We start from the raw sequence: 20,642 nt of genomic DNA on the forward strand, positions 1-20,642 counted from the left end.
ACGTAGGTTTATCTATAAAATACCACCAATGAATTTTATAACATCCTTAAGCTCCTCTTCGCTAGCGGAATGTGCAACGCCACTATAAGTATGAAATTTCAACCTTCTAAACACTAAAGCATTGTAAAACTCCGAACTTTCTTTTCCAAAGTCATAAGCGATTACTGGGTCGACCGTTCCATGACCCTGAAAGACTGGAGTCTCGGCATTGACACCGGATTTGTTGTATAATCGTTCAATCTGAGATTGAATGGAGCAAAAGCCCGATAAAGCAACCACACCGCCAATTTTGAAGTCTAACAATGCAGCTGTAGCTAAAGATATTGCAGCTCCTTGAGAAAATCCTCCAATTATTATCTTTTCGGCTGGAATTTTATTTACCTCCATCTGTTCCTTGATTAGACTCTCTAATAATTTGCAGCTTTTCAATATACCGTCTACGTCCTGCTTAGCATTTGGATTGCCAAATTCAAAGATATCAAACCAGCCTGGCATCATGTACCCACCATTGACACTAATTGGAATAGTTGGCGCATTGGGAAACACATACTCAATTGAGTTGCAATTGGGTATCAAGTTGCTCTGTTTTATCAACTGGGGAAGCCAAGACCACCCTTCACCAGTGTCCCCAAGACCATGAAGGAAGATTATAGCTCCTTGAGCGGTCCCTGTGAGTGCCTTGGTTCTGACCGCGGAAATCATAAGCAATAACTATTCTCTGTGGACAAAACTTTCCACAAAATTATTCTTATTTACTGAAAAAGAGAGTTAAAATTAGTTTCTGTCTCTAAATATATTTCGATAGGATATGATTTTTCTTTAAATACTTAAGGGTCTAATATTGACGAAAGCCATAGCTACTTTTTTTCATTATTATAAATTATATACAGGTATGGAGTCCATTAGTTCAAACTTCAGCCTTTTTAACATTTAAGCTTGCCAAAGGGGCCTCGGCCTTTCTTTTAAGGGCACGAAGCGATTCGGAAACCTCTGTTCCACGATCTCCTTTTGTATCTGCAGCGACTACTAAAACTCTATTATTTTGTTTTTCACCGTTAACTCTTCTGAAGTACGGTTGGCAGCGCCAATATGGGATAGATTTATAACGACCTCCCCAGCTTTGAAGTTCGCCATCTTTTATAACATCTATATCCTTAATGGTAGGCAGTTCGTATATTTTTTGTACCCTCTGTTCCACTTCAACAACTATTTTCTCCCATTCATCAAAAGAAGCATGAACGCTAGTTCTTCCAATGAGAGGCCTCATATCTTTATTCTCTTCTAAGAAAGCATGCAATAATTTAAAAAAGTGGGCTTTAATCGCATGTCTAGATGCTTCCCCAGGACATTGCTTAACAATTTCGAAGTACTCTCTTAGCATTTTATCGACTCTTGCAAATTGCTTATCAATGCTATTATCTTCAGTCCAGAAAACACCAGGATTATATAAATTTCCTTCGGCTGACATGACCGCGTCGGATCCAACTTCTTGTCTGCATCTTGCTAAATCTTCAGGATAAAGTATGTTACCGTTTGAAAAGAAAACTTGATCCGAAGGTAAACCATCTTTCAAATATTTGAGAATCTCCCAATTTGCCAAGCCAGTAGCTTGCCCTTTCATTTCCCTTGTTCTGCCGTGAATCGTAATGAACTGCGCTCCAGCATCAAGAACCATTTTTGCGTATTCTAAAGACTTTTCCCAATCATCGTATACCCTTATTTTAGCTGTCACTGGTATACTCAAATTATCGTGCAAATTTCTGATCAATTTATGAACCAAATCCCAATCATCCATCAAAAATGCACCATATTTGCCTTTCTTGGCAATTCCCTGTGGACAACCTAGATTCAAATCAACTGCATCACATTTGTCTTCGATCTTTTTAGCAGCCTGTAAAAGATATTCAGGATCATTGGCGCAAAATTGGACAATCAAGGGTCTATCATCTTTTGCTCCATCTTTCTCAGACCACATATTTTTCCTATACTTTTCATCTGTGGCAAAGAGCCTTGCATGAAACATCGGTGTGTAACACAACTCGGCTCCGTATCTTCTTGACAATATTCTCCATGCTAACTCGGATTGGTCGACCATTGGAGCAACCACAGTTTTAGGTTCTCCAATGGACCTGTAGAGTTCTCTACCTTTCAATTTACTTTGAGTCATGAGTTTTCGCCAGCTTTGGTATTGAGCGCCAAAGATTGATACGGTGACTTTTTTAAACTTTAACACCTTGACTTTTAGACTGTTATCACCTTAAATCTGGCACTTCTAGTTATCTTCTCCAGATGATCATCTGAAAGGAACCATCTCAAAATTATTTTTTTTTTTTTTTTTTTGCTTTCTTTTCTTTTTTGATTACGGTTCGCCTACAGTGGATTAAACATAATAAACTTAAATCTATATTATACAAGAAACGCTATAATAAAATTAATTCGTGGTCGATTTGAGGTCAATTGCACGATGTTTAAGAGCATCTGCAAAAGTCATTGAAACTGGCCATACAGGTACATCAGCCAACACTCTAATTCCAATATAAAGACATTTCGAGCCTAGACATATGCTCTTGAAAAACTCAAGAATCTTCTTATCTGGAGCATTAAGGGAGATCAACTTACTTATGTCTCTATGCTTTACTGCAACTTCTAAAGTTTCATCGAGATGAACTTTAAGAAAGTCTGAAAATGAGTTGTTATCGTAATGTGGTGCGAGCACATATTCAATTTTTGAAAGTAATTCTTGACACTGAAGCCATTTTACTTTATCGAAAGCTGAAATACAGCCGTCCAAATCCTCAAGGAGATTCAAATACGTGGCCATAACGAGAATTGAAACAAATGCACAAGAAACGAATAATACTGGAGTCCTCAAAGATGTCATTTTAGCATCACTAACGACAGATATATTGTACACCCATAGCCTTAATATATCTAAAGCATAATCCACAGATTCTCTCAATTCCTCTTTGTTATCTGCTATTTTTTTTAAGCTATCATTCATACCCTTCCAGTTTTTGGAAAAAATATTTTTCAAGCTTGACGTGATATTTATCGCCAATCTTATCTTTGCAAGAAAGTATAATGGTAAGATTAACCCAAATTCTTCACGCGTGTTTAAAAACTGTTTGTTAATGTCATTTATCAGTAAAGACCCACCTTTCCTTATAAATGCATATTCCCATGATTTTATTAAAACTTCAAGCTTCGGTCTTGCCTTGAGTCTCCATTCCACCATGGAGAATTCCTTTGACATCATCTTCGACTGCTCTTCTTGGATTTTCTCATGTATATATAAGAGTAAAGAAAGTAAATTATTAGAACATACTTCGTTATTCATGTTGTGCTTTCTCAAATCATCGATCAAATCTAATGTCGATTTGCCATTACAGATATTTGTGATCGGCTCTCTCAAGTCGAAATTACTAGCTTTGAGCTCTTGAAGCCACTCAGTCGGATTCTCGCTTCTCCATAGGCTTTCTTTGGCACAATAACTACCGCTTTTTATTTCGCTAAAAGGAAACGTTATTGGGGTGCCTAAAAGGCAGCTTCTGAAGACCTCGAGCATATGAAACACATGAATTGTTCTTATTCTCGATTGAGCTTCAATAAAATAATTGAAATTCTTTTGAACAACAGTAGGATCATAGCTGGCCATGTTAGGTGGTGGAGGTGAAATCTGCTCTATAGGTTTATTAAAGTTTGTTGATAAAATAAAACCAATAGTAGATTTGATTTGCTTGGTAGTTATTTCAGCCATCTTCGGTTCATTTAAGAACAAAGATATGAATATATGTAATACCAAGCATTGGTGTGACATCAAGGGGACAGGTTTTACCTGGATATTATCTAAGCTTATTTCGTTTTCAAAAAAGCTTTGAATATAAACTTTTGACAAGTTAAACAATAATATTACATTTAAACTGTGGTGCGAGTATAAGGCTCCGATGGCACTCATTGATAGTAACAAAGGCAAATTATCAATTGTTTCAGTCATTGGATTTTTCAATGTTGGCAAGTGAATGAAAGGAAAATATTTGTTAAATTCACGTTCATATAACTTCAAGTACCTATTCATATCTTCAATGGGAGGAAACTGATCCTCTTTTAAGTTGCTTTTCCGCATGATGTAATCTCTAAGTCTTTTTGAGAAAAACACTTGTTTTTCAATATCGTTCATATTCACTTCGCTGGTTCCAATATCATTAGATGATCGCTTACCATTTGAATTTACTTCTGTTGGACTGATATTCATTTGCTTCGCCAAGTCCATTTGCCTATATTTGAACAAGGAAGATATATCATCATTCTGGGAGTTAGGAGACGGTTCACCGAGATAAAATCCTGAGAATCCAACATTATGAGATGCGGTTGGAAAGTTTAATTCATATGGGGTATTTATAATGTCCTTTAGCCAATCTTCTTCTGGGATTGTATTTTCTAGCTTGATTCTTTTGGAATTTTCAGACTTCGGTATTTGTTCTTTTTTTGACTTTTTATCATCAATCGCATTTTTATTTAAATTGAATGAAGCTCCATTCAATACTTCATTATTCATGTGAGGCATAGCCGTAAAATCATTAGGTGGATTCATTCCAAATTCAAATGGCGTTGTTCCCTTTATATGGTGAGGGTGATTTGGATTTTGAAATTGATGGGTTGCAATGACATTGAGATCGAAATATTGTTGCATATTCTTCATTGATCTTTGCTTACTGGACAAGTGAGCTAGATCTAAAGTAGAATTGGAATTTTTCATTTTTCCTTGTAAAGAGCTTCCTAAGTCCAATGAATCAATTCCATTCCAGTCTATATCCAAGGAATTTAAATCAGTGTCACCATAAATTGATCTGAGGTTATCAGGATCAAGTGGTTGCGGAGTTGCAAAGTCAACTTGAAACGGAGCTTCAAGCATTGCATTATTTTGTTGGATAGTAATTGCATCCTTCATATTCGTATAAGAAGCACCTGAAGCAGCAGAGAACGACGCATGTCGAAACTGTTGTTGTCCCTGCATGGGCCCAGTAAAAGTAAATGCAAAATTGGGGTTAATGTTCTTATTAGTTGCTGCTTTCTTAGGCGATCCGGTAGATATTGTTTGTGGAGATAGGTTTTGGTTATTTTCAATCGAGTTATTAGGAACTGCGGAGTTCTGCATCATCGGAGGTGTATTCTGGTTCGAATGGGTAGGTATGGGAGATGGAATAACATTATTCGGTGAGCCTGATTGAGGAAAGCCATATTGATGATTGAATAAAGAATTTCGTAGCAGATTACTCTGTCCATTCAACCCCAACTCATTTGTCCGTGGAGGAGAATATAGTTGAGATTGTTTAGGTGAATCACTCTTATTACTGTTCCCATCAAAAGACAATCTGGCACCCGGTAATGGTGCCTTCGCATCAGTATTATTGTGCAAAATGTTGATATGCTCTGTCTGGTCATTGTCTTTAGCTGACCCACGCCTCAGAATGTTTGGCAAGCTAGAATGTAACTTCTGTTGATGCCTTAATACCAAGTCCCTTCTAGCAAAACATCTACCACATGCAGCGCACTGAAATGGTTTTTCATTGGTATGTGACCTTTCATGTCTTTTCAAATGCTCTAATCTTGCGAACGCTCTAGTACATACCGTGCACACATGTGGCCTCGGTTTATCTGTCTTAATCTGCTGAGATTTCTTGGGTATCTGCTGGACTCCTTGAGCTGCAACGCTACTTTTACCAGGACCCTTCGGTTTATTAGTACTTTGAGTCAGCATCGTAACTATTGCACTTTTTTTATTCAAGTATTGTAGCTCTCAATACTAGTAGTTTTGTATTTCCCCTACACTGTTTGATAGAAAACAGGCTCTATTATCTCCTTCTACTAATGAGCTGATTGAATTTTGATTTTTCTTCGTTCCGCCTCTAGGCCCGTTGCAAAAGAAAGTTTGTATTTTGTTGGAAAAAAAGGAAAAAGTTCACTGGTATAGTGCCAACACCATTCACTACCGAGACGAAGAGAGTAACTGTACTTTTCTCGTGTAACGATGCCTTTATTAAATAAACACAACTATCTATATGATAACCTTCACACGTCACGTAAGGTATAAGATTTTTTTCTTCCCAGAGTAGAGTTCTTCCCGTGAGAAACATGACTGCTCTTTCGTTGATGGTGCTCGGAGTTCGGGGGCAAATATACGACTCCGACTTTCAAATCTGCCATCGTGGGGCAGTAGCTACTCTTCATGTTTAAGAGGATTTAGTAGAAAAGAAAGGAGGAGATCAGTTTCTCTTAGAAGAAGTAGTACATGCTCTAGTCCTATGGTATTTCGTTAAAATTATTATGGTAAAGGAGCAGTTTTACCTTGTTGAGAGAGTCCAAGAATCGGTCGTATTTCCCCGTACAGTTCAAGACCGCCGGGAGAAGCAGAATTTCCATAAATATCTTCAGTAGATGACAAGCCATGAAGCTAGAGAACATTCTAGTGACAACCGGCTCTGTTGTCACCTTCTTGCGTCTCGTAGAATATGCAACTGAGGTTGAGTTCCTAAAGAGCTTGATAGGCATAGGCGTAAAGAGACTAGTCGTCCAGTATGGAAACGAAAAAAGACATGAGAAACACGTTAGCAGAGATGTTTTCTTGAAATCATTGGAGGATTCAGGTGCTAAGGAGAAATTTAAATTGGTTGAAACGGCATCGGGTGTATTTCGGTCAGACTTCTATGACTTTGAGCTCGTTGCATTTGCGTATTCAAATGAACTAGAAAGGTTCATCAACGATGCTGACATAGTGATATCCCATGCGGGCACAGGGACTATTATTGATGTTTTGAGGCTCAATAAGCCTTTAATAGTCGTTACAAATACGAGTTTGATGGATAATCATCAAGAAGAGGTTGCTAATGAATTTCAAAATTTAGGGTATTGTCTCAAAGTAGCTGACAAGAACCTTCATTATGAAATGCCTACGTGTATCAGATCTATCCAGGCGGATAAATGCAAGCTTAGGGCCTTTCCACAATCCACCAACCGAGTTCTTGAGCATATAATTTATGAAGAATTGATTTATTAAAGCTCTTAGATATGGCATGTCAACAGATTCCTGTAAAGTAAATGCTATCAGTAAACACTGACTCTCTGTATCTGTCCGACTACGCTTACTCTCGACTTCTGGAGGTTCTGGAGTTTTTTTTCGAATAGTTTTCATTGTGTATATGTGTGACTGTATATATGGGACTTTAGGTCCACATTTTATCATTAATTCATATTAACTCTTTTCACTATACAAAGCGTTTGAACTTCTTTTCAAGTATGAGTTACCCATTTCCTTCCACATATAGTGGGCAATATTACACAAGCACAAGTAGTGGTAGGAGAAAAAGAAGGCAAAGGTTATTCTCTAAGGATATTGAAGCATTACTTTACTCCCTAGGTGATGGTCCCGTTTGTTCGGATGCTACGATTAATACTGTTGAAGATGTATTAATTGAATATTTAATGGACTTGAGTCAAAAAACTCTACAACATGCGAGGGCACAAGGAAGATCACGTATAAAGCTAGATGATTTGCCCTTTGCGTTGAAGGACGACCCTTTGAAATTGGCCAGGATGGAATATATTCTAGATCAGAGCGCAAGAATTGAAAAAGCGAAGAAGATATTAGACGACGATAAAACTATTTACTATTCAGAAGATGGTGTAGATAATGGAGATGATGATAATGTGGAAAAGACAGAAAAGCACGATCAAAAAAAGAGACGAAAGAAAAATACGACTACAAAATGAAGAATGAGATCGCTTAGTATTATCTAAGCCTATATATATAATATATAATTTACTTTAAAGCTCTTTGCATAACATTGTTTAGTCATCGTCATCATCATTATTATCATATTGTATGTCAATATTCTCCACAGCTCTTCCCCTTACGTATCTTTCAACCTTGACCTTCTCGCTCATGTTTCTGAATAGCTTGAAGACACCCTTAATTGATTTTATACATGCAAAAATCAATAGCGAGATGAACCAGATGTAAATATCACCTTCGTTTACATGTTCAATCACAAAGCTTTTATGGTTCAAAGCCATGAGGACCAATGATGGAACGATAATTAACGAAAAGTCAAGGGCAACTGATATAAGATCACTCTTTATCAAATGATTCCTATTTTCTACACCTTCTGCTCCTTCAACAAAAGCATACTTTAGAGCAGCTATGAGATAATTCAAATATGGAACCATGGTCCAGATAGAAACAACCAAATGAATTGGAACCGTCCTTCCCGTAATTAAAAAATCTGAAAAAATATTACTTTCACGTTCAAATGTATTCCCAGTGTAAAGCCTAGCAGGAAAGTCAATGCAGAGCTTATGAACCAAAAATATCCAGACTATCCATAAAAATGTCGATAAGCAGTATGCAAATACTGATGTTAAAACCCCATCTCCCACTACAGGAAGCCATTCCCTAGCATCATCAAAAATACCTTGTTGGTTTGCAGCACCAGGAACTTCATTACCACCATTGTTAGAAGCAGGTGCAAAAACCATTTTATCTAACAACTTAAGCAAGGTTAGTTCGACCATCAAGCCCAATGATATGGAGCTTAAGTCTGCGAGCCTCCAATCAAAAGTTGATCTTGTTGTATCAAATATGTCAGGTAATTTGAAGTGCTCTGACAGCGAAACAATATCATACAAGATTGCTCCAGCTCTGACAATTGGTCGACCCATAACAAGTGCCACTAGACCCATAATCAAAATCAAAAGAGCTGCGAAGATCCATAACATGACTATCAAGGCCAAACATCGAAGTTTGAAATTAGGCGCCCGATAGACAATAGTATAGGCATCATCATTACTAACATCATTATCTGAAGAATCCGAATCATGCTCCTCCCCAATATTGTTAGTGTTAGTCTCATCCTTCGGAGATAAGAGCTTATCATCTCTGGTTACTGGCACAAACAATTTTTTAATAAATCTTCTGGATACAGTGTCATTGTCAGGAACCCTTACATACGTACCATTTGGCACGAAGCATGCATTGACATCTGGATTTTCCTTGAAGATTTTTTGAGACTCCCTATAAGTGACTGGGTTCGAATAATCAGGTTCACTTGTACCAAAAACCATTTGTAAGATATTTCTGTAAACGACATATCCACGCTCCAGAGGGATCTGCTTATCCAAAATGAAATGTGACAAACGTAACTTGTGAGACGACAATTCGAAGACTCTTCTCCAAAAATACAAGCTGTACTTGGTGATGAGAGCTTTGCTCATCAATATTCTACCTCCAACCAAAGAAGCAAGGGAGTATGCAAATATCGAGGGATGATTGAAGGGAAGCAAAATATTGTAAGGAATTCCCTTCGGAGGGGTGACCAAATATCTCAAGCCCCATGTAATACCACCAATCCCAATCAAAATAAAAGCGGTGTAAACCTTCGCACTCAAGTATATACGGCTCAATTGTAGTGACAAAGGTTTTACCAAGGCATCATGAATAAGTCTAGCATTTGGATCATCCGGAGACCTGATAAAAAATAACACTCCTGGTCTCAAAATCTTTCCTCTTACCATACCAACAAACAAGGCAAAAAATAGCATGTAAAGGGTACCTGATGCCCAGTAAACTATAATTCGAATATAAGTTACCTGTAATGTTTCAGCCTGTGAGGAGACAAACATCATTATTTTGTAAGTGTCATTATCATTAACTTTCTCAAAGAACTTCGAAATAAGTAAAGGAGCCATGCAAAAATCCAACAACCAGCCACAATAAACTGGAAAGAAAAAAATTTCAATTGCAAAAATGAGGAACACTTTAGCAGTTGAAACAGCTTCAAACAAAACTTTATATATTTTTCTTGGAGTTCCAGTGGTCGGCCCTGTTGTTGACACCAAAGTATCCATGAATTTTAATACTCCAAATAATATAATGCTGTATCCAAAGGACAAAAGTATTGTCCTTTCTACTAAAGTTGGAGGAGAGCCATTGTGATCAATGAACAAATTATAAAACGTTTTCAATAAAGGCTGGCCCAAAGTAGTTGCCACCGACAGTGAAAAAATTTCCCCAATAGTTGTTCTGTATCTCTGAAGTATACCGAATTTAGATATAAACCCTAAAATGTCATACCTAATGCTAAGGAGAGAAGAAACCTCGCTTAAAATCGGCGCAAAAACAAACTTGATTAGTTCTCTAATGATACTCACGAACAAATTCCCCAACATGTGAGGTATCAAGTAAGTTAGAAACAAATATATGGCTATAATTGTGTCGCACATCGCCATAAGTATAAAAGGGGTACTCAAGTTCAAGCTCATACCTAAGAGCTCAAAAAGATTCCCATTACCAGCATTATTGGCAGCTGCACCAGCATCAATATCATCTGGCTCTTCTTGAACAAAATCTCCGTTAAACAAGTTGTTCTCACCTTGATCTATATCAGGAAATGGCATTGGATTTAGAGGAGGAGGTTGAAGCAATTCATCATCAAGGTGCTCATTGCCTCTTTCTTCGTTCTCCTCCTCTTCATCTTCAACTAAACCTCTACCATTGTTCGTATCTCCAACTGATGTCTCAGATGGAAGAAATATAGTTGTTCCTTCATTATCTGCCTCTGTTTCAGAAGCATCGCTATCAAAATCTCTGCTTTCATTTGCTAGCAAACTATTACCGGCTTGATCATTAGTTGCAGATAAATCATTGACTCCCCCTTCAATAGCTCTTCTCAAAGCTTCCTCATGATAATTATTAGTTGGGTGTTCTTGAAGATCGTTAATTGCCCTCGCAATCATTTCCAAATGTTGAATGTTTGCATTCGCATCCCTGTTACCATCTGCACCATCTTGTCTCAACCCTGATAATGCTTGTTGTAACATATCAACTAATTTAGTTCTTGGTTGCTTCCCAATCCTCTTCAATAAAAGTTTAGTATAACCTTCATCTCTGACAACCCATTCATGCTCGACAAACAATGCAATATGAATAACCACGTAAGTTAGCATATATCTAACCCCACTGAAGTAAGTGTAATCAAAGAACATTCTCGTTTTCAAGAGAAGTAACATGGTTGGGCCCGTGGTTTCGTATTCTTGCATATTTAGTCCTCCAAACATCAAGGCATCTTTAAGCGTTGGATTTACTGCGGGCAAAGTACCATCTATGGCCCATGTGTAGATTCTACCAGCAAACTTCCAAAATATAGGTACTTGAATTAAAAGGCAAGTCACATAAAGAAAGATTGATAGACTCTTAATGATCATCGCTAAATAGGTTTCTGCTAGCTTCTCCCATACTAATTTTATAGGCATTCTTTCTGGCATCTGCGGATCATATATTGTTCTGAATTTGTACGGAGTGTGGCATATATCACACTGCTTTGTAGATTTATTCGAATGCTTTAACCATTCCAATAAACAGTCTTGATGGATGTACTTTATGGAACCTCGGCATTTGCAAGGATGTAGTAGTGGTTGTGCTTCGGTTCCATCCCCACGACAAATTCGACAACTTTTGTCCATACTAGTAGTCCTCTTAATTATATTAGACTATAAAAAGAGAAGATAGTTGATCTTAGTTACTAGATTTAATGATGACACTTGCACATTATAGGTGCACTTATGAAGGAGCGTTAAGTTAGTCTGTCGATGGAGGTCACGTGCTTTGATATACAGTCTCGTCTTCGGTGATCTTTTCTATTGTCTCTGAAGACATTATCATAACTTACTATATAACCTTAAACTAATTTCGAATCTATGCTTTAGTCACAAATCAAGTTTTATCCTCATTGTCAACTGCTTCTTGAGGGACCGTCTCTTCTTCATCTTTATACAAAGTTTTTGGAGGGGGCGGACTTTCAACTTCCGACTGTAAATCCTCTCTCACATCATTATTTATCTTACCTCTTGGAGTCTCTTTAGGTTCGCTTATCTCAGCTTGGTTTTCGACAGGAGCGGCCTGAGTCTCTGAATCGGGAGCCGTTGAAGATGATGGAGTAAAAGATTGGTATTGAGCGATATCTGTATAAAATGAATTGCAATCAAAATCCCAAGTGCCTAAAGCTTTTGAAGCCTCACAGGAGGCCCGAGTCCACGGTGTACCATATATAATCGATGAATAGTGCACATAAAACAACAAGTTAAGGGCCACGAATATGGCCAAAAAGGCATATATCACTTTTTGCAAAGCCTTGGAACCCGAAGAGAAGTACCCAACAAAGAGTTCAAAGTATTGTCCTAATGCAAGAATTGCAAAATAAGCGGCTGGAATATAGTGATGTAAAAATAATTGTCTACCCATGATAAAAAATGGAAAATAATGGAGGAACCAACCGAGACTATAAGAAAACAACTGCAAATTATAGTTAAAGACATGTCTATCTTTAGCGATCTGAGCACCACATTGCCATCTTACTAAAGATACAAGAGCATGGATGATGAAAGTTGCAATCGCTAATGAAGATGACCACCAAATTACGGCATTTCCCATCAAATAAACTTGCCTGTGATCTTTTACCCAGTAGTTTATTCCTCTCAACAATAATGGCCACAGAGGAGGCGAAGATTGCCAGTTATGATGTTGGGTCAAGCCCTGGTTAATCTTCCACATCTTTTGATGTGATTCAACGATCTTATCCCACAATGATAATACTGGATAATTGACTATCTCCTTTTCTTCTTCAGGAATGAAAGAGTTAGAATTTGTTTCGATGTACCAATGTGTTAACGGACGATATCCTTGTGATGCAGCCGTTACTTCTTGTTGGTCAAAACCCCAATCAGGTAATTTAACTTCGCTGGAAAATAAGTAAGTACCTGTCATAGCATGTTTTAATCTGAATACAGTGTTGAGGGCCTTTACAACTTCTTGGGCATCACCATTCTTAGATCTGTAGTCAACTATTTCGAAGATGAAATCATCATTTGCATCACCATCAAACCCTTCATAACCATAGCAAGAAACTTCTTTTTGCCAATCTCTCTCACTGACTGGAGGCTTCTCATCATGTGAGTGCAAGCGTCTTTTCGTATTTACGTGAGTAAGCCTTACCTTCGTACCATCCTGAATCGGAACAAACTTATCTGGCATAGTATCGTTATACGGTTCAATCAACCAATTATTATTGGAATCTAAATGAGGATACAACGTGATTTGTTGTTGCTTTGAACCAGTGGGATAAAAATGATCATGAGAATGCAAATATCCACCGTTGGTTTCAATGTGCCTTATAGTGATTACTGATCCAAATCCCACATTAGCTGTTATATTTTTAGGGATTGCATTGCCATTTAACGTTGACCTGAATGCGCTTGACATAAATGGCGATCCATCGCCCTCATTTTTTAATACATTAAAATGAACAGCAAAGAAAAATATGTAACAGACGGCTGGAATACCTAATAAAATGACACCTCTTGTTATGAAATGTTTAATAATTTTTCTTGTGTCGACAGTGAGATCACCAATTATAAACCACAATTGAAAAACGCAGCCTACACCAACCCAAGCAATGGTAAACAATCCCACCCATTTAGAACTCACAGAAAGACCTAGCGCAATACCGCAAGCAATAAGGCTCTTGTACCATGCAAAAGAGAATGGAATTTGAATTTCAAATTTTTTCCATGAATATGCAGCAGCTGCAATGAAAAATAGTAACGGTGAATCCAAAAGAATATATCTTGATAGCGTAATTGTAGCATTTTCAAAAATCAAAGCACCACTGGTAATAAATGCTACCCACGGTCTGACTCCAGAACATCTCAATGTCAAGTAGGCTAAAATTACGGTACCAATTCCCAAGACAGCAGGAAAAGTCCTCATCAAGACATAAGGTGTTGATTTAGGAAACAAATCAGCAATTTTTTCAAATTTGAAATCCCCCTTAAAACCACCAAAAGCTCCAACAGCTGCAAATAGCATCTTAGCTAACGGTGGGTGAACATCCATAAAATACTGGCCCAAAATATATTTAGAGGCATAACCACCAAAATGAACTTCATCAAATACTACTGAATTGGGAACTTCCAATAAAGTAGCTCTGACGTACCATGAACTCAAGGCTAAAATAGCTATTAAAAAGTATTCTTTGGAGTGGATCGATCTTTTAGCCAAAATTGGTACCAGAGATGTAGTGATTAAATACTCGCGAAGCACACCTTTGCCATATTTTGGCTCAGCAACTTGATCAGCATTTAAGCCATTGCGCTCCTGATTGGGGACCTTGAGCTTCTTGACCATGATTCAAGCTTTGATGTCAATGAAATCGATTAGTATATCTTCGAACCAGCTTCTTTACAGTGAAATGACAGCGTCCGCGTCTCGGTTCTCGTGTCGCTTTGAACTCAAATTTTTTGAAATTATCATTATGTAATAATCAGCTGTTTCTTAGCAATCATTATTTATGCTAAAGAGCTTTTTTGCTGATTTCGATTATGTAATCATAATCCAACGGATCAAATCTTTGATTATGTAACGAAAAAACTAGATTCACCCTTAAATTAACACTTTCGCTGTACCACTCGAATTTTTGATCTGATACCATCCTGACACCCCTAACACACGGCTATAAATATAAGCAATGAGCCCTAGGCACCCATACGAATCGGTAACATACAGGAAGATAGCGCGCCTCATTTTTTACAGCCAACCTGATCCCTAAAGTTAACACATAAGACTAGAATAGAAGCAGAAAACTTAATTATTGGAGAAAAGTTCATACAAAGATTTGAAACGTATTTTGGATGACTTATATTTATCAGGTAGAGTGGTAAGTTTGATAGAGGATAGAATAGGAGAAAAGAAAGTGTCGTATTAACGGTGATAACCTCGAATGAAATCATTTCAGATGTGGATTATCAGATGAAGAACAGTAAGGTTCTTTGGTACCGTTATAGGCATCTGACTGTATCTATGATGCTTAGTATCAAGCTATGAGAGGGTTACTAACATTTTACAGGAGATCTTCTGATCCTAATGCTCAGTCGGTGCAAATCACTGGCAACTTTGATAACTGGACTAATTCACAGGAAGCTTTGGAGAAGAATGGGGATATCTTTACTGGTTTAATAAGAACTGATCAGAAGGATAAGTTAGTATTTAAGTTTATCATAAATGGTAACGATTGGATCACAAGTGATCAATACAAAGTGGAGTATGATGAAAGTGGGATCCCAAATAATTATGTTGATGCGGAAGAATTGCAAGTTCTTGAGGAGTTCGAGCTAGAAGATTCTCATGCAAGTCTTAACAAAGTTTCTCCTTCGACTAACCTGACAGATAATAAGAAAACCGTGCAAGATACTGAAGACAAGACCAATCTTACTCAAGTATTAACATCAGATTCTTCTTTTGCTGCCGTGTCAATTCCAGGATCTGCTGGCCTGACTTATGAGAACATTGAAGATACGATAGATGAAAACTTAAATTCTGAAGAAGCGGTGGATGATCAATTTAACACACCGACGAATTCAATGTTCAATTCAACAGTTCTCTCAAGTCCCACGGAGGGAGCTAATAGTGCACGCGTGAACAAAAGTCAGCCCAATACTGCTTCTGTTGGAAGCATTTCGAAATTGGCGTCAGGATCTGGCTCAACTATCGATGTTAGCACAAGGCCAAACGATGAAGAGACAACTACAAGTGCAAACAATCAAAATGATTACTCAACTACATCCGGAAATATTTCCAGAAAAGATGGCTTGCTCTCAAAGTTTAAAAGTTTATTCAGAAGCTAATGCAGTCCTCATGTGTGAGATATATAAAGGTAGTCTAAGCAAATCCCTGCGAATCAAACATCACAAGGGAGATACTATTTTAGCAATCCTTGGTGAATTTTTTTATTTCTAGTTCCTTAGTTTTTCTTTCACTTCTATGCCTTTACTAGTTTAATTTGTATTAAAGAATACAGTATCCTTTGGGAATTCAAGAAAGAGCTTGTGAGTCCTAAAATGATTCACTGTTATATTTTATCAACAAATTAGTGTAAAATTACTTCCAAAGGCTAGTACATATTTTTTTAATCTATTTCTTTGCCTTCTTTTTTTTCTTTTTATTCTTACTACTGGATGGAGTAGTAGATAGGGATTCTTGCTCATTAAAAGCTGGTATAGCGTTGGTGGCTGTTCTCGTTTCTTCAGCATCGGCGTTTGTACCTTTCAGCTCTATCTTACTTTCATCTGTATCGTATTTGCAATTACTCATGATACTAGCTAAACCTGCTGCATGATCTGTTGTCATCTCCGCTTCAATTTTGGCAGTCTCATTACTTGGTTCAAGATTCACCGCTTCAAGAGATCTCTTTCTTGATTTAGATACGGTTACACCTTTTGGCCCAAGAAAAGTCAATAATCTTGATAGCTCTTTGGTCCTCTTGGTTTTATACTTTATACATTTTCCAGATTTTGGCTCGTAGCATTTAAAAGTTACTGAATTTGTAGCTCTCTTTGATACATCCTTTATGATCTTTTTTTTGCTATGTTTCTTTGCTTCATTTGCATAAGTTATGGACACTAGTGTCGACGAAGGAAAAGCTTCAAGGAGCCTCGAAGCTGACTCAATGAAAAGTTCAATGTCTCGTTCATACGGCATAGTTCCTTTATAGGTGTTGTAGCTAGGGACAAGTTCATTACTACCTTTTTTTTTGTCCGTTGAAAACCTTATATGTAGTCTCGTTTATCAATATGCAAAATGTAAGAAAAAACCTATAAAACTTTTTCTATGTAGAATACTTTCATAAAGGTACGTCAAAACCTAAAATAAAACTTCCGATTAAATATAAATTCAAGCATGTTATGAATCCCCATACTAATATTGCAACGAAAGCTGTGAACCGACTATTGCTCATGTCTTTAAAACCCTTAATTCTCTGTCCTATATCGTTACCAATATTAGCACTGTCAGTTGAAGACTCTTGCACAAGGTTATGGCGGTCATAGGGAGAGTATTTCTGCAGACTGGTAGACAGAGATATGGTCACAGGATCCATCAAGCCTTGGTGTTCACCCTCGATATCATCGCCTTCCCAACCAGCACAAGGATGTGACTTTCGAAGATCCTGAAGCATGATTGCAGCATCTGTTGACTGAAATTTTCTATCGTTCTTATAACTTTTTCCAGGGATAGAATTATCCCGGTAGTATGTTTCTTCAGCGTCAACTATAATATCGACAGTTTCATCACCATCCCTTTCAAAAATTGGCACCCTCATAATCTTCTTCGAGCATGTGAACATAATTAATGGTGCACTAACTACTGGAAGTAGAATAGAGAGAACGACTTGGCTACTATTTAAGATTCTTCCAAGTCCTTCACGCCCAGTAAAGCTCACGACTAGCAAACATGGAATGATAGCCAAGCCCCTAGTTATCAATCTTCGTGTTACAGGTGGTAGCGACCACAGAAGAAACCCTTCTGACACCATTTGTCCTGCTAACGTACAAACAACGCCCGCGCTTTGACCAGAGCAAAGTAATGCAAGAGCAAACACAAACCCTGCAGTAGGAGATAAGTGATTAGACAAGAGGTTATAAATTGTGAATAAATCTGCGTTAGTGTAATTATTTTCGCCATCACTGTCTGAGTCGTCCTCATGTTGATCATCCCTTGGATACTTTTGAAGCTCATCGTTATTCAAAGTTGCTCCTGCCACAATTAAAATTGCCGAATTAACAAATAACGCTACTGTGAGTAATGATATAACCAACTCAATGATAGTGTATGTCATTGTCTCATTAATCGCATGAATAGATGGTCTGTAATACTCTTCTGAGTCAACATTCTTTTCAAACTCTTCATTTTGTGCACTCAAAGAAGGAGCTTGTACAACTACTTCATCGACATCATGCGCTTCACTGCTTTCAATCGGAAGGTCTTTATCGGGAAAGTAAAATCCATGCTTGATGTCATAATCTTTCAATCTTGGTTGGACTAAACCTGAACCTAAATATAATGAATGAGGCATCACTGTAGCTCCTAAAATCGCAAGACTCAAAAACAATCCATTACCACCTTCTCTATCTTCCATATTTATTACATCTTGATTTGGCAAGAACCCTTTTAAAACATCCGAGATCGAAAACTTAATTCCTGAGTCATGCGATACTTGATATAATTCGATTGCAAAGCATACAAGAGTAGCGCCGACTAGAGCAGAAACAAATAGCTCAAATATTCTTATGAAAAACAATGGTCCATTAGGTCGGTAAACCAGCAAAACGATCAAGACATCTATCACTGTAATCAAGACACCTAGAAACAAGGGAATATGAAAAAGTATGTTCAATGATATTGCAGTCCCAACTACTTCAGCTAAGTCTGTAGCAATAATGGCAATCTCTGCCAAGATGTAAATGCAAATATTAGTCCTGAAAGAAAAATTATTCTTACAGTTCGATGCTAAATCTAAACCTGTTACTGCGCCCAACTTCGCTGACAATACTTGTAAAAATATTGCTAAGCAGTTCGAAAGTAGAATCAGGAATAATAAATTGTACTTATATGCTGACCCAGCAGCTACCGCAGTCGAATAATTTCCTGGGTCCATGTATGCAACGGACACCATTAAACCTGGTCCTATGAATTTCATGTATTTTTTCAACATCAGCAAAAGCTTTCTAGGGCTATCACCGAGCTGAGCTTTAAGAAAGCTGGTAGCACCTATGTTGCAACCCATTTATTAAAGCAGTTCTAGATGTTATATTATATTGGCACAAATAGAATTAATTTTTATGTAACCTGTTGGCCGCGTTTTAGCTCTTTTCCGCTGTTCTTTTGGCAAGTCTGTCAAAATACGCTAAATGATCTCGTCGCGTCCAAAAATCCTTATAACCAAATTTTATTCTCTTTATGTTTAGCTTTTGATTCAAGACGAAGAAATTTGAAGAAAAACTTGGCTTTGTATTGAAAAGAGCAAAGCTGGAGAGTTGATAGTTAGCGTCATCCGGAAAAAGTAGGTTGTAAATGTCGTTTTATTAATGTGCAGAACGTACGGCGGTTCCTAAACTTGCGACAATGTTCATTCTCTGGTAGTGTTTCGTGGCGGAAATGTCGCTCCCGAACTTGTTCGGTCATATTACTCCGGGGATATCTTTTAGTTCTTTCTAAATCTTTTGAAGATTTCTACCGTTTGGCATTGAAACATAGATAACATATTTAGACATGCTTAGGGCCGGTAAATTGGCACATAAGCTCAATAGAGGCTTACCCTTGGTGATAAGATGTGGTTTTCATCAGACGGCAATTCCTTTGGCTGCCTCAGTCTTCAGAATGCCAGCTATGTCACCCACCATGACAGAGGGAGGAGTTGTATCATGGAAGTACAAGCCAGGCGAGAAATTCTCTGGTGGCGATGTTTTATTAGAGGTAGAAACCGACAAGGCTACAATTGATGTTGAGGCCCAAGATGATGGCATTTTATGGGAAATATTGGTTAACGAAGGCAGCTCAGAAATTCCAGTAGGACAGCCCATCGCTTTCTTGGCTGAGCAAGGGGATGATTTGAATACCTTAGAGAAGCCACCATTAGATGATGCGAAGGATGTACCGAAAAAGAAGGAAGCGTCGTACGAAGGACCCTCAGAAGGACCGCCCAAGAAGGAAACAACATCTGCATCGAAGGACAATAATTCAAGCGATCAGAAACCTTTGTCAGGACTGTCAGATATATTTCAAAAGGCGAATCCTAATCAAAAATTTTCTCCTTCGGTGGAAATATTATTGCATGAAAATGGTTTATCTAGAGAAGATGCGATTTCAAAGATACAAGCATCAGGTCCAAATGGGAGAATCTTGAGGGGTGACGTTTTAGCTTATTTGCATGATATTGATATATCTTCAGTCGAAAAAATAGCAAAGTTCGTGAAATCTAGACAACATTTGGATTTGTCTAATATAGTTTTAGCCGAGAAAAAAGATCAGAAGCAAGCTGAGAGAACCCCTGAACAGCGTAATGTCCCTAAGAATATTGTCTCCGTTGAGTTGATCTCTGTTTTGGGTGAAGATGTTCCCAATGAAAAGTTTAAATATGCTTTTGAAAGATCTATTGAATCGTCCATCAGAACAACTTATGCTATGCGGTACCCTGAGTTCGCACGTTCTCCAACCGCGTCGTCAACTGAAAAGGATCCTTTTGATGATATAATTGATCCATTGGTAACTCAATCCAGATTTCTGGTATTCGATATAAAATATAATTTTTCTGGTGGTTCACCTGCTGCCCTACAAAGTAAGAAAGGTGATGCTTTTGATGAAATTTTGGGTATTTCTCAATCTCAAGCTACTGCTTCGGAGGTCGCAAGTAAAGTTAAAGTCGAATTCAAAATCAAGTTTGACGAAAAATTATCAGATGCTAAAAAGTTTGTAGATCTCTTCGAAGAGTCTTTAATTTCACAGACACCTACAAACGAGATAAAGATTTCATGATAATAAAAGAAATTCGTACTTCGATCAAGCTTTACATACATTTTCAACAGTTTATTCATTTTTTTCAAGTTTTCTTGGACTTCATATACTTTATTTTACTTTTAATGCATACACGTAATATACTTATCACCATTTTATTGCTCTGCATATTGTCATCATCTCAATTTTTTTTTTTTTTTCGACTTTTTTTTTTTTTTTAATAGTAGTAATTTGGGACCAAGAATCCTTG

The 20,642-nt window shown here is 37.5% G+C and overlaps 11 protein-coding genes across 11 annotated transcripts; 4 read left to right on the forward strand and 7 right to left on the reverse strand.

Moving 5' to 3' along the window:
• Nucleotides 1-12: 12 nt before the first annotated feature.
• PRCAT00003976001 (palmitoyl-(protein) hydrolase) lies at nucleotides 13-702 on the reverse strand (the record flags this gene model as incomplete). Its single annotated transcript, XM_062953940.1, has 1 exon — nucleotides 13-702. The coding sequence occupies one exon, from the start codon at nucleotides 700-702 to the stop codon at nucleotides 13-15; it is 690 nt and encodes a 229-aa protein (XP_062810693.1).
• Nucleotides 703-907: 205 nt separating this feature from the next.
• Nucleotides 908-2,167, reverse strand: PRCAT00003977001 (tRNA dihydrouridine synthase; the record flags this gene model as incomplete). Its single annotated transcript, XM_062953941.1, has 1 exon — nucleotides 908-2,167. The coding sequence occupies one exon, from the start codon at nucleotides 2,165-2,167 to the stop codon at nucleotides 908-910; it is 1,260 nt and encodes a 419-aa protein (XP_062810694.1).
• A 264-nt stretch (nucleotides 2,168-2,431) lies between these two features.
• PRCAT00003978001 (uncharacterized protein) lies at nucleotides 2,432-5,758 on the reverse strand (the record flags this gene model as incomplete). The annotated part of the gene is made up of 1 exon (XM_062953942.1): nucleotides 2,432-5,758. One exon carries the CDS (start codon nucleotides 5,756-5,758, stop codon nucleotides 2,432-2,434), a length of 3,327 nt encoding a protein of 1,108 aa, XP_062810695.1.
• Nucleotides 5,759-6,445: 687 nt separating this feature from the next.
• PRCAT00003979001 (N-acetylglucosaminyldiphosphodolichol N-acetylglucosaminyltransferase catalytic subunit) lies at nucleotides 6,446-7,054 on the forward strand (the record flags this gene model as incomplete). Its single annotated transcript, XM_062953944.1, has 1 exon — nucleotides 6,446-7,054. One exon carries the CDS (start codon nucleotides 6,446-6,448, stop codon nucleotides 7,052-7,054), a length of 609 nt encoding a protein of 202 aa, XP_062810696.1.
• A 239-nt stretch (nucleotides 7,055-7,293) lies between these two features.
• On the forward strand, nucleotides 7,294-7,767 carry TAF19 (Taf19p; the record flags this gene model as incomplete). The annotated part of the gene is made up of 1 exon (XM_062953945.1): nucleotides 7,294-7,767. The coding sequence occupies one exon, from the start codon at nucleotides 7,294-7,296 to the stop codon at nucleotides 7,765-7,767; it is 474 nt and encodes a 157-aa protein (XP_062810697.1).
• A 78-nt stretch (nucleotides 7,768-7,845) lies between these two features.
• PRCAT00003981001 (E3 ubiquitin-protein ligase) lies at nucleotides 7,846-11,514 on the reverse strand (the record flags this gene model as incomplete). The annotated part of the gene is made up of 1 exon (XM_062953946.1): nucleotides 7,846-11,514. One exon carries the CDS (start codon nucleotides 11,512-11,514, stop codon nucleotides 7,846-7,848), a length of 3,669 nt encoding a protein of 1,222 aa, XP_062810698.1.
• A 250-nt stretch (nucleotides 11,515-11,764) lies between these two features.
• PMT1 (dolichyl-phosphate-mannose-protein mannosyltransferase) lies at nucleotides 11,765-14,233 on the reverse strand (the record flags this gene model as incomplete). The annotated part of the gene is made up of 1 exon (XM_062953947.1): nucleotides 11,765-14,233. The coding sequence occupies one exon, from the start codon at nucleotides 14,231-14,233 to the stop codon at nucleotides 11,765-11,767; it is 2,469 nt and encodes an 822-aa protein (XP_062810699.1).
• A 692-nt stretch (nucleotides 14,234-14,925) lies between these two features.
• On the forward strand, nucleotides 14,926-15,729 carry PRCAT00003983001 (uncharacterized protein; the record flags this gene model as incomplete). The annotated part of the gene is made up of 1 exon (XM_062953948.1): nucleotides 14,926-15,729. One exon carries the CDS (start codon nucleotides 14,926-14,928, stop codon nucleotides 15,727-15,729), a length of 804 nt encoding a protein of 267 aa, XP_062810700.1.
• Nucleotides 15,730-16,015: 286 nt separating this feature from the next.
• On the reverse strand, nucleotides 16,016-16,582 carry PRCAT00003984001 (signal recognition particle subunit; the record flags this gene model as incomplete). The annotated part of the gene is made up of 1 exon (XM_062953949.1): nucleotides 16,016-16,582. One exon carries the CDS (start codon nucleotides 16,580-16,582, stop codon nucleotides 16,016-16,018), a length of 567 nt encoding a protein of 188 aa, XP_062810701.1.
• A 142-nt stretch (nucleotides 16,583-16,724) lies between these two features.
• PRCAT00003985001 (divalent metal ion transporter) lies at nucleotides 16,725-18,665 on the reverse strand (the record flags this gene model as incomplete). Its single annotated transcript, XM_062953950.1, has 1 exon — nucleotides 16,725-18,665. The coding sequence occupies one exon, from the start codon at nucleotides 18,663-18,665 to the stop codon at nucleotides 16,725-16,727; it is 1,941 nt and encodes a 646-aa protein (XP_062810702.1).
• Nucleotides 18,666-19,150: 485 nt separating this feature from the next.
• On the forward strand, nucleotides 19,151-20,413 carry PDX1 (Pdx1p; the record flags this gene model as incomplete). The annotated part of the gene is made up of 1 exon (XM_062953951.1): nucleotides 19,151-20,413. The coding sequence occupies one exon, from the start codon at nucleotides 19,151-19,153 to the stop codon at nucleotides 20,411-20,413; it is 1,263 nt and encodes a 420-aa protein (XP_062810703.1).
• Nucleotides 20,414-20,642: the final 229 nt, after the last annotated feature.

This window comes from Priceomyces carsonii (assembly GCF_900007245.1).
Source record: "Priceomyces carsonii strain CBS4050 genome assembly, scaffold: Debaryomyces_carsonii_scaffold_4, whole genome shotgun sequence".
In the NCBI taxonomy this organism is placed as follows: Eukaryota; Fungi; Ascomycota; class Pichiomycetes; order Serinales; family Debaryomycetaceae; genus Priceomyces; species Priceomyces carsonii.